Raw genomic sequence first — 11,030 nt, 5'->3', positions numbered from 1 at the left:
AAACTCCCTTATCTACTGGGTGAAAAACCACAGTGTGCCATCACAGCTGCAAGATTTGTGACCTGTTGCCACAAGAAAAGGGCAACCAGTGAAGAACAAACACCATTGTAAATACAACCCATATTTATGTTGATTTATTTTCCCCATTTGTACTTTAACTATTTTCACATTGTTACAACACTTTATTCTTTTGAAACTTCTGAGTGTAATGTTTACTGTTAATATTTATTGTTTATTTCACTTTTGTTTACTATCTACTTCCCTTGCTTTGGCAATGTTAACACACGTTTCCAAAGCCAATAAAGCCCTTAAATAGGAATTGAAATTGAAATTGAATTAATAGAGAGAGAGAGAGAGAGAGAGAGAGAGAGAGAGAGAGAGAGAGAGAGAGAGAGAGAGAGAGAGAGAGAGAGAGAGAGAGAGAGAGAGAGCGAGAGAGAGAGAGAGAGAGAGAGAGAGAGCGAGAGCGAGAGAGAGAGAGAGAGACAGAGACAGAGAGAGAGAGAGAGACAGAGACAGAGACAGAGACAGATACAGAGAGAGACAGAGAGACAGAGAGAGAGAGAGAGAGAGAGAGAGAGAGAGAGAGAGCGAGAGAGACAGAGACAGAGAGAGAGAGAGAGAGAGAGAGACAGAGAGAGAGAGAGAGACAGAGACAGAGACAGAGAGAGAGAGAGAGAGAGAGAGACAGAGACAGAGAGAGAGAGAGAATCTTACTTTGTCCCAACTGTTGTACTTGGTGTAGCTGTGGGTTCTGGGGTCTGGGGTTTTGTTGTCCAGCTGCTCGTCCATCTGAGCCTGCAGATCCTCAATCAGGACCCTGAGAACAGAGACAATTCCCCCATCAACATACACTGAGTACACCAAACATTAGGAACACCTTCCTAATATTGATTTGCATCTTCCCCCTTTAGCCTTCAGAACAGCCTCAATTTGTCAGGTCATGGACTCTACAAGCTGTCGAAAGCATTCCACAGGGATGTTGGCCAATGTTGACTCCAACGCTTCCCACAGTTGCGACAAGTTGGCTGGATGTCCTTTGGGTGGTGGACCATTCTTGAGCTTGAAAACCCAGCAGTGTTGCAGTTCTTGACACAAACCGGTGCACCTGGCACCTACTACCATACCCCGTTCAAAGGCAATTACATTTTTGTCTTGCCCATTCACCTCTGAATGGCACACATACACAATCCATGTCTCAATTGTCTCAAGGCTTAAAAATCTTTCACTAATCTGTCTCCTCCCCTTCATCTACACTGATTGAAGTGGTTAACAGGTGACATCAATAAGGGATCATAGCTTTAACCTAGATACTACTATTAATTTTAATATTCAATATTATAATTAATATACTGTATCATAGTAAATATGCTTTCCAGTTTTCTTATCTTTCTTTCATTGGAATGTCTCTTTCTTGTTTTCAGTCTTTTACGTTTTCTCTGTTTGTTTCTGGAGCTTTTCACCACAAGCTGGGCAATCCATGTCCTTCCACCAGCATATAGACCCCTGATGTCCCTTTTCACCACAAGCTGGGCAATCCATGTCCTTCCACCAGCATATAGACCCCTGATGTCCCTTTCACCACAAGCTGGGCAATCCATGTCCTTCCACCAGCATATAGACCCCTGAGTCCCTTTTCACCACAAGCTGGGCAATCCATGTCCTTACACCAGCATATAGACCCCTGATGTCCCTTTTCACCACAGCGGAAGCATGTGCCTTAATTTCACTGTCTCTGATTTTCAGTTGCAACTCTGTGCACCTTTCCTGATGAACCCAACTGCTGAGCCTCTTTAGCAGCTAGTTCCATGGACACACTGACTACAATGGCCCTTTGCCAAGGTCAGATGTCTTTCTGTCAATAGTCTCTTTTGTGTAGCTTCAGTCCGTAACCAACATACACCCACTGGGCAAAAAACTCGGTCAATCAGCATTGTTTCCACGTAACTTCAACCAAAACATTCAATGTGATGACGTTGAATCAAAGTGGAAAACTGATTGAATTTGAAAAAAATCCTCAGCGTAAGGGAATATCATATTTTTCTCACCCAACGTTTAACCTAAATCCAATGAGAAATTAATGAGCAGAGAGAGTATTCCTATTAGTATAGAGGAGTATAGTATTCAGTATATAATGTAGTTTTACAGTCTCCATCCAACTCTGCTCAAAAGGCTATAGACTATGTCAGTGTGTTGTATGTATTATATATGTAGTATGTAGTAGTAGTATATATGTAGTAGTATGTAGTAGTATATATGCAGTAGTATGTAGTATTATCTATATGTAGTAGTATGTAGTATTATCTATATGTAGTAGTATGTAGTAGTATCTATATGTAGTAGTATGTAGTAGTATATGTATGTAGTAGTATGTAGTAGTATATATATGTAGTAGTATGTAGTAGTATATATGTAGTAGTATAGTCCCGAGTGGCGCAGTGGTCTAAGGCAGTGCTAGCTGTGCCACTAGAGATCCTGGTTTGAATCCAGGCTCTGTCGTAGCCGGCCGCGACCGGGAAACCCATGGGGCGGCGCACAATTGGCCCAGCGTCGTCCAGGGTAGGGGAGGGAATGGCCGGCAGGGATGTAGCTCAGTTGGTAGAGCATGGCGTTTGCAACGCCAGGGTTGTGGGTTCGATTCCCAGTATGAAAAATTAAAAAAAGAATGTATGCACTCACTAACTGTAAGTCACTCTGGATAAGAGTGTCTGCTAAATGACTAAAATGTAAAAATGTAGTATGTAGTATTATCTATATGTAGTAGTATGTAGTAGTATCTGGTCTTGCTGTGAAAGCTGTGGTCGGGAGAGGTTGTGTTTTCTCTAGCAGGAGGTAAGCTTGGCTTCTTATATGGTGTTGAGTAAAGCTTAAACCATGTATTTAGATCGTAGGTAGGTAGTTGTAGTTAGGTATTGTAGGTAGTTTATTTAGGTAGTTATTTAGGTAGTTATTGTAGGTTTCCGTAGGTAATTATTGTAGGTAAGTATTGTTTACGGCGGAGCCCGGCGAAGCACGAGGCTAGCTAGCTAGCGGGTAGCTACTGGTAACGTTTAGCAACGGTGGAGAGTTGTTTCCAATGTTAATGTGCTAGCTAGCCAACGTTTAATTTTTGCTGCGTTATGAAAGGAACTAGACACGGACACGAATTATCTGTTTAGTGTGTTAACACACTATTGGTAGTTTGTTGTAACCAAGTATTGGTGCTAAACTGTGTGTTATTGGATGCTAGCATGCTAGTTAGCTATGGCGTCATAGTTAGGCATCGTGGGCTGTTGTGGGTAGTTACTGTAGGTTAGCATTGTTTTTCGGCGGTGCCGGGTGTAGCACGAAGCTAGCTAGCTAGCCGTTCTTCAAACAAAGTCAACACAGTAGCCATTGCTAGCTAGCCAACACGACCAGCTAACTGTACTGTAGTAGCTAAATACAATATACTTGTGCTAACTAGCCAACGTTTAATTATTGCTGCGTTATGAAAGGAACTAGACACGGACACGAATGATCTGTTTAGTGTGTTAACACACTATTGGTAGTTTGTTGTAACCAAGTATTGGTGCTAAACTGTGTGTTATTGGATGCTAGCATGCTAGCTAGCTATGGTGTCATAGTTAGGCATCGTGGGCTGTTGTGGGTAGTTACTGTAGGTTGGCATTGTTTTCGGCGGTGCCGGGTGTAGCACGAAGCTAGCTAGCTAGCCGTTTTTCGAACAGAGTCAACACAGTAGCCATTGTGTGCTGTACTGTGGCAGCTAAATACATTATATTTGTGCTAGCTAGACAACGTTTAATTATTGCTGCGTTATGAAAGGAACTAGACACGGACACGAATTATCTGCTTAGTGTGTTAACACACTATTGGTGGTCACACTATTGGTGCTAAACTGTGTGTTATTGGATGCTAGCATGCTAGTTAGCTATGGTGTCATAGTTAGCTAGCTGAATAAAGTGGGTTGAGTCTATTCCTTTAAACATTGAACCGCTGTGGTTCACAACAATTCTGATTTCTAAAGGTGGAAGTTGGGAGAGTTTTTGGTTGAGAGAGTGGTTCAGTGAAACAATTATAGTTTCTGAGGTGGAAGTTTTGGTGAGGGAGGCCCTGCTCTCTCCTCTCCCAGATGTTTAGTTCATTTCATTCCGATCTCCTCTGCATTATTGTAGCCATTTGCTACAGCCTGTCAACTATGCCTCTGCCTATCCCTGTTCTCTCCTCTCTGCACAGGCTACACAAACGCCCCACACCGCGTGGCTGCTGCCTCTCTAACCTGGTAGTCCCTGCACGCACCCCACACCTGGAGTTCCAGGTCTCAGGCAGCCTCTGGAACTGCCGTTCTGCTGCCAACAAAGCTGACTTCATCCCAGCCTATGCTAACCTCCAGTCCCTCGACTTCCTGGCGCTGACAGAAACATGGATTACCACTGAAAACACTGCTACTCCTACTGCTCTCTCCTCGTCTGACCATGTGTTCTCGCATACCCCGAGAGCATCTGGTCAGAGGGGTGGTGGCACAGGAATCCTCATCTCTCCCAAGTGGACATTCTCAATTTTTCCCCTAACCCACCTGTCTATCTCCTCATTTGAATTCCATGCTGTCACAGTCACTAGCCCATTTAAGCTTAATATCCTTGTCATCTATCGCCCTCCAGGTTCCCTTGGAGAGTTCATCAATGAGCTTGACGCCTTGATAAGTTCCTTTCCTGAGGATGGCTCACCCCTCACAGTTTTGGGGGATTTCAACCTCCCTATGTCCACATTTGACTCATTTCTCTCTGCCTCCTTCTTTCCACTCCTCTCCTCTTTTGACCTCACCCTCTCACCGTCCCCCCCTACTCACAAGGCAGGCAATACGCTTGACCTCATCTTTACTAGATGCTGCTCTTCTACTAATCTCACTGCAACTCCCCTCCATGTCTCCGACCACTACTTTGTTTCCTTTTCTCTCTCGCTCTCCTCCAACACTACTCACTCTGCCCCTACACAGATGGTAATGCGCCGCCGCAACCTTCGCTCTCTCTCTCCCACTACTCTCTACTCTTCCATCCTATCATCTCTTCCCTCTGCTCAATCCTTCTCCCTCCAATCTCCTGATTCTGCCTCCTCAACCCTCCTCTCCTCCCTTTCTGCATCCTTTGACTCTCTGTGTCCCCTATCCTCCCGGCCGGCTCGGTCCTCCCCTCCAGCTCCGTGGCTTGATGACTCATTGCGAGCTCACAGAACAGAGCTCCGGGCAGCGGAGTGGAAATGGAAGAAAACTAAACTCCCTGCCGACCTGGCATCTTTTCACTCCCTCCTCTCTACATTTTCTTCATCTGTTTCTGCTGCTAAGGCCACTTTCTACCACTCTAAATTCCAAGCATCTGCCTCTAACCCTAGGAAGCTCTTTGCCACATTTTCCTCCCTGCTGAATCCCCCCCCCCCCCCCCCCCCTCCTCTCTCTCTGTGGATGACTTCGTCAACCACTTTGAAAAGAAGGTTGACGACATCCGATCCTCGTCTAATGACACTGCTGGTCCTACTCACACTGCCCTACCCTATGCTTTGACTTCTTTCTCCCCTCTCTCTCCAGATAAAATCCTGCGACTTGTGACTGCAGGCCGCCCAACAACCTGCCCGCTTGACCCCATCCCCTCCTCTCTTCTCCAGACCATCTCCGGTGACCTTCTCCCCTACCTCACCTCGCTGATCAACTCATCCTTGACCGCTGGCCATGTCCCTTCCGTCTTCAAGAGAGCGAGAGTTGCTCCCCTTCTCAAAAAACCAACACTCGATCCCACTGATGTCAACAACTACAGACCAGTATCCCTTCTTTCTTTTCTTTCCAAAACTATTGAGCGTGCCGTCTTTAGCCAACTCTCTTGCTATCTCTCTCAGAATGACCTTCTTGATCCAAACCAGTCAGGTTTCAGGACTGGTCATTCAACTGAGACTGCTCTTCTCTGTGTCACGGAGGCTCTCCGCACTGCTAAAGCTAACTCTCTCTCCTCTGCTCTTGTCCTTCTAGACCTGTCTGCTGCCTTTGATACTGTGAACCATCAGATCCTCCTCTCCACCCTCTCCGAGCTGGGCATCTCCGGCGCGGCTCACTCCTGGATTGGGTCCTACCTGACCGGTCGCTCCTACCAAGTGGCGTGGCGAGAAGCTGTCTCCGCACCACGTGCTCTCACCACTGGTGTCCCCCAGGGCTCAGTTCTAGGCCCTCTCCTTTTCTCCCTATACACCAAGTCACTTGGCTCTGTCATATCCTCACATGGCCTCTCCTATCATTGCTACGCTGACGACACACAACTAATCTTCTCCTTTCCCCCTTCTGATAACCAGGTGGCGAATCGCATCTCTGCATGTCTGGCAGACATATCAGTATGGATGACGGATCACCACCTCAAGCTGAACCCTGGCAAGACGGAGCTGCTCTTCCTCCCGGGGAAGGACTGCCCGTTCCATGATCTCGCCATCACGGTTGACAACTCCGTTGTGTCCTCCTCCCAGAGTGCGAAGAGCCTTGGCGTGACCCTGGACAACACCCTGTCGTTCTCCGCTAGCATCAAGGCGGTGACCCGCTCCTGCAGGTTCATGCTCTACAACATTCGGAGAGTACGACCCTGCCTTACACAGGAAGCGGCACAGGTCCTAATCCAGGCACTTGTCATCTCCCGTCTGGATTACTGCAAATCGCTGTTGGCTGGCCTCCCTGCCTGTGCCATTAAACCCCTACAACTCATCCAGAATGCCGCAGCCCGTCTGGTGTTCAACCTTCCCAAGTTCTCTCACGTCACCCCCCTCCTCCGCACACTCCACTGGCTTCCAGTTGAAGCTCGCATCCGTTACAAGACCATGGTGCTTGCCTATGGAGCAGTGAGGGGAACGGCACCTCTGTACCTTCGGGCTCTGATCAGTCCCTACACCCAAACGAGGGCATTGCGTTCATCCACCTCTGGCCTGCTGGCTCCCCTTCCTCTGCGGAAGCATAGTTCCCGCTCAGCCCAGTCAAAACTGTTCGCTGCTCTGGCACCCCAATGGTGGAACAAGCTCCCTCACGACGCCAGGACAGCGGAGTCACTCACCACCTTCCGGAGACATTTGAAACCCCACCTCTTTAAGGAATACCTGGGATAGGATAAAGTAATCCCTCTACCCCCCCCCCCCCCCAAAATTGTATAGTGGTTATCCCACTGGCTATAGGGTGAATGCACCAATTTGTGAGTCGCTCTGGATAAGAGCGTCTGCTAAATGACGTAAATGTGCCCTTGAGCAAGGCACTTAACCCTAATTGCTCCTGTAAGTCGCTCTGGATAAGAGCGTCTGCTAAATGACTAAAATGTAAAATGTAAATGTAATCTATATGCAGTAATATGTAGTAGGATATATATATATGTAGTAGTATGTAGTAGTATATATATGTAGTAGTATGTAGTAGTATATATATGTAGTAATATGTAGTAGTAGTATTTAGTATTATGTAGTAGTAGTATGTAATAGTATATATATGTAGTAGTATGTAGTAGTATCTGTATGTAGTAGTATATATATGTAGTAGTGTGTAGTAGTATCTATATGTAGTAGTATGTAGTATCATCTATATCTAGTAGTATGCAGTAGTATCTATATGTAGTAGTATGTATTAGTATCTATATGTAGTAGTATGCAGTAGTATCTATATGTAGTTGTATGTAGTAGTATCTATATGTAGTAGTATGTAGTAGTATCTATATGTAGTAGAATCTAGTAGTATATATATGTAGTAGTATGTAGTAGTATCTGTATGTAGTAGAATCTATATGTAGTAGTATGCAGTAGTATCTATATGTAGTAGTATGTAGTAGTATATATATATGTAGTAGTATGCAGTAGTATCTATATGTAGTAGAATCTAGTAGTATATATATGTAGTAGTATGTAGTAGAATCTATATGTAGTAGTATGTAGTAGTATATATATGTAGTAGTATGCAGAAGTATCTATATGTAGTAGTATGCAGTAGTATCTATATGTAGTAGTATCTATATGTTGTAGTATGTAGTAGTATATATATATGTAGTAGTATGCAGAAGTATCTATATGTAGTAGTATGCAGTAGTATCTATATGTAGTAGTATCTATATGTAGTAATATGTAGTAGTATATATATATGTAGTAGTATGCAGCATTTTCTATATATGTCTTACACAGTCTCCATGTCACTCTGCTGCAGCAGGGTGTAGACCATGTCAGTGTGGGCAGCTGGGACATGGATATCCACGTCAATATCGATGGTCACCAGGTCAGCACTCTCAGGACTCCAGAAGTCCACCTGCAAAGGGAGACACAGACAGACAGACAGACAGACAGACAGACAGACAGAGTTGAACACAGACAGACAGACAGACAGACAGACAGACAGACAGACAGACAGACAGACAGACAGAGTTGAACACAGACAGACAGACAGACAGACAGACAGACAGACAGACAGACAGACAGACAGACAGACAGACAGACAGACAGAGTTGAACACAGACAGACAGACAGACAGACAGACAGACAGACAGACAGACAGACAGACAGACAGACAGAGTTGAACACAGACAGACAGACAGACAGACAGACAGACAGACAGACAGACAGACAGACAGACAGACAGACAGACAGACACACACTTTAACACAGACATCCTCAACAAACACGTCCTTTACAGCACAGAGCAGCAAAGTGTTCTTCTTCTAAGGTTGGGACCTAGGGGGGCTAAAATAAGTATCTACAGCACCGTAACCAGTAACCAGGCCTGTCCAGTACAGCTTGGCTCGGCTCGGCTAAGTATGGTGAAAGGGTTTCTTACGTACCTCCATGCTGTTGGCCAGGTCCTTGATAAGGAGAACATGATCATTAATGACAGGCTTCAGACGGAACACCTTCTCCCTGGACAACCAAGACAAGAGATATACACTGTTATTATAGAACTCATATTATAGGGCACTTTCTCCCTGGAGAACCAAGTCAAGAGAAACCCAGCTAGCACATTTGGTTCTTGGAAGTTCTGGGAACGTATGTTTTTGGTTTCACATTGGTTGTGGTAATGAAGCCATGTTTCCTGACCGGTAAAGCAGAAGTGAACATTTAGCCTGTTCTGGGAACGTTTATTTTTAGGTTGCAGGAAGGTTCTGAGAACATTTTACTCTGGTTCCTTGAAAGTTTTTCATGGGAGGTTTTATTAACGCTCGGAGAACTGCAATTATAGGACATTTGGAGGTTTTTGAATAACTTCCTTAAAACATTCACTGAATGTTTCAGAAAGTGTCAATATCACTGCTAGCTTATTTTGTGTTAACTTTTTTGAACTCCAAGCACAGGTAGGAAACATGGAAATTCATTTTCTTAGGCGTTAATCTTGCAAACACATTTCTTTTTTATTGTGACGCGGCATCAGTGAGATTCAAACCTATAATTTTCTGTTCTCTATCCATGGAATTAGTCCACTGCGCCACCAGGATGGAGCTAGCATGCCACATTTTTTTACACATACAAAGCTGTTCATTTTAGTCTATTCAAACTGACCCCATTTCAAAGGAAATAAGCACTCAGGTGTGGCCAGTTAGTGGGCGTGGCCAACACACCTGAACACACTTAACAAGAGTTTTGTTGACGTTGAGAACAGAAAATATATGTTTTTAAATAGTACTTTTAGAACGGTCTCTTAACATTACTGAAGTTTTCTTGTGGTTTTTATGGAAAGATTTCTTAATGGAACAATTTGAGAACATGACATTAAAAAGAACCATGAGGGAACCTCTAGGAGACATTATGCTGAAGTATTGACATTTTCACAGAAAAACGTTGTTTGTTAATGTTCCCTGAACTATTTGAGAACATTCCCAATGTCAAACCAGCTGGAGAACGTTACCAAAATTAAAGTTGGAGAACATTACCAAAATGAAAATGAAAGGTCACACTTTATTTGGATAGTCTGGATTTATCATCTGTAGAGATTAGGGCTAGGGTTAGGGTTAGGGTTAGGGTTAGGGTTAGGACTAGGGTTAGGGTTAGGGTAAGGTTTAAGGTTAGGGTTAGTAGATAGTTAGTTGAAATGTTACTGATAGTGTGTAAATAGTCTGTAGAGATGGACCTAATAAAGTGTTACTTAATTCAATTGACCCATTTTTTAACTTTTAGGAAACAAAAGTAATGAAATACCAAGAATATAATGTTTTTTTCCCACGTTCCTTAAATGTGCTGAGAATGTTCCGAAACTATCCTGCACCATTCACAGAACGTTGTGGGAAGGTTCTATGCACAATAACCACAGGACAACCACGCTCTCACCAAGCTCTAGGAAACATATGGTTCTCAGAACATTATGCGCTAACTGGGTTATAGAACTAATTTTATAGATCTCAAGGAACGTGAATGAACATATCAGAATACAGTCGTCCACATGGGCCTTCACGATGTCTCCATTCATCACCAAACAGTCACAGAGCAGCATAGATTGCAATGTACAGAGTCTATCTTCATCATTTCTGACATTGTGTGGTTTGAAACACCACCACTACCCTGGCGTTACAAGCACGGCGCTTGTAACGCCAGGGTAGTGGGTTCGATCCCCGGGACCACCCCATACGTAAAAATGTATGCACACATGACTGTAAGTCGCTTTGGATAAAAGCGTCTGCTAAATGGCATATTATTATAAAATAAAAGGTTGATATTTTACCCGTCGAAACGCGTCACCTCAGCCAGGGCCGCTGCCACAAATCCTAGAAGCAGAAGAATCTTCATCACGTTGCCGGTGCAGCTGTCTTCACCAATCCCCATCCTTTATATCCCCTGACCCTCTCCCTCTCCACCAATCACAACCCTCTGTGCCTCGACCCACCCCCCCACCACTCTCTCCACAAATCCCCATCCTCAGCCGAGTGGCCCAGTGGACACCACGTTCCCAGTGCTATCTCTCTGTCCAGAGGCCTATCTGACCACCTGTTTACAAGCAGGTGTTGGTACACCTGGCACCTTCCGACTCTCAATAAGAACCTCTTCAATGATTAACAAGCTGGGACAGAATCCAT

The 11,030-nt window shown here is 44.5% G+C and overlaps 1 protein-coding gene across 1 annotated transcript; it reads right to left on the bottom strand.

The window, feature by feature from the left end:
* Positions 1-717: 717 nt before the first annotated feature.
* Positions 718-10,747, bottom strand: LOC311119030 (mast cell carboxypeptidase A-like; the record flags this gene model as incomplete). The annotated part of the gene is made up of 4 exons (XM_084193786.1): positions 10,679-10,747; positions 8,811-8,886; positions 8,157-8,281; positions 718-820 (listed from the first exon to the last, which is right to left on the bottom strand). Coding segments are annotated over exons 1-4 (369 nt in total), but the record flags the coding sequence as incomplete, so codon positions are not given.
* Positions 10,748-11,030: the final 283 nt, after the last annotated feature.

Source organism: Coregonus lavaretus (assembly GCF_964263955.1).
Source record: "Coregonus lavaretus genome assembly, contig: HAP1_SCAFFOLD_2856, whole genome shotgun sequence".
NCBI classification, from domain to species: Eukaryota; Metazoa; Chordata; class Actinopteri; order Salmoniformes; family Salmonidae; genus Coregonus; species Coregonus lavaretus.
This window is presented reverse-complemented; position numbering and strand designations above follow the sequence as displayed.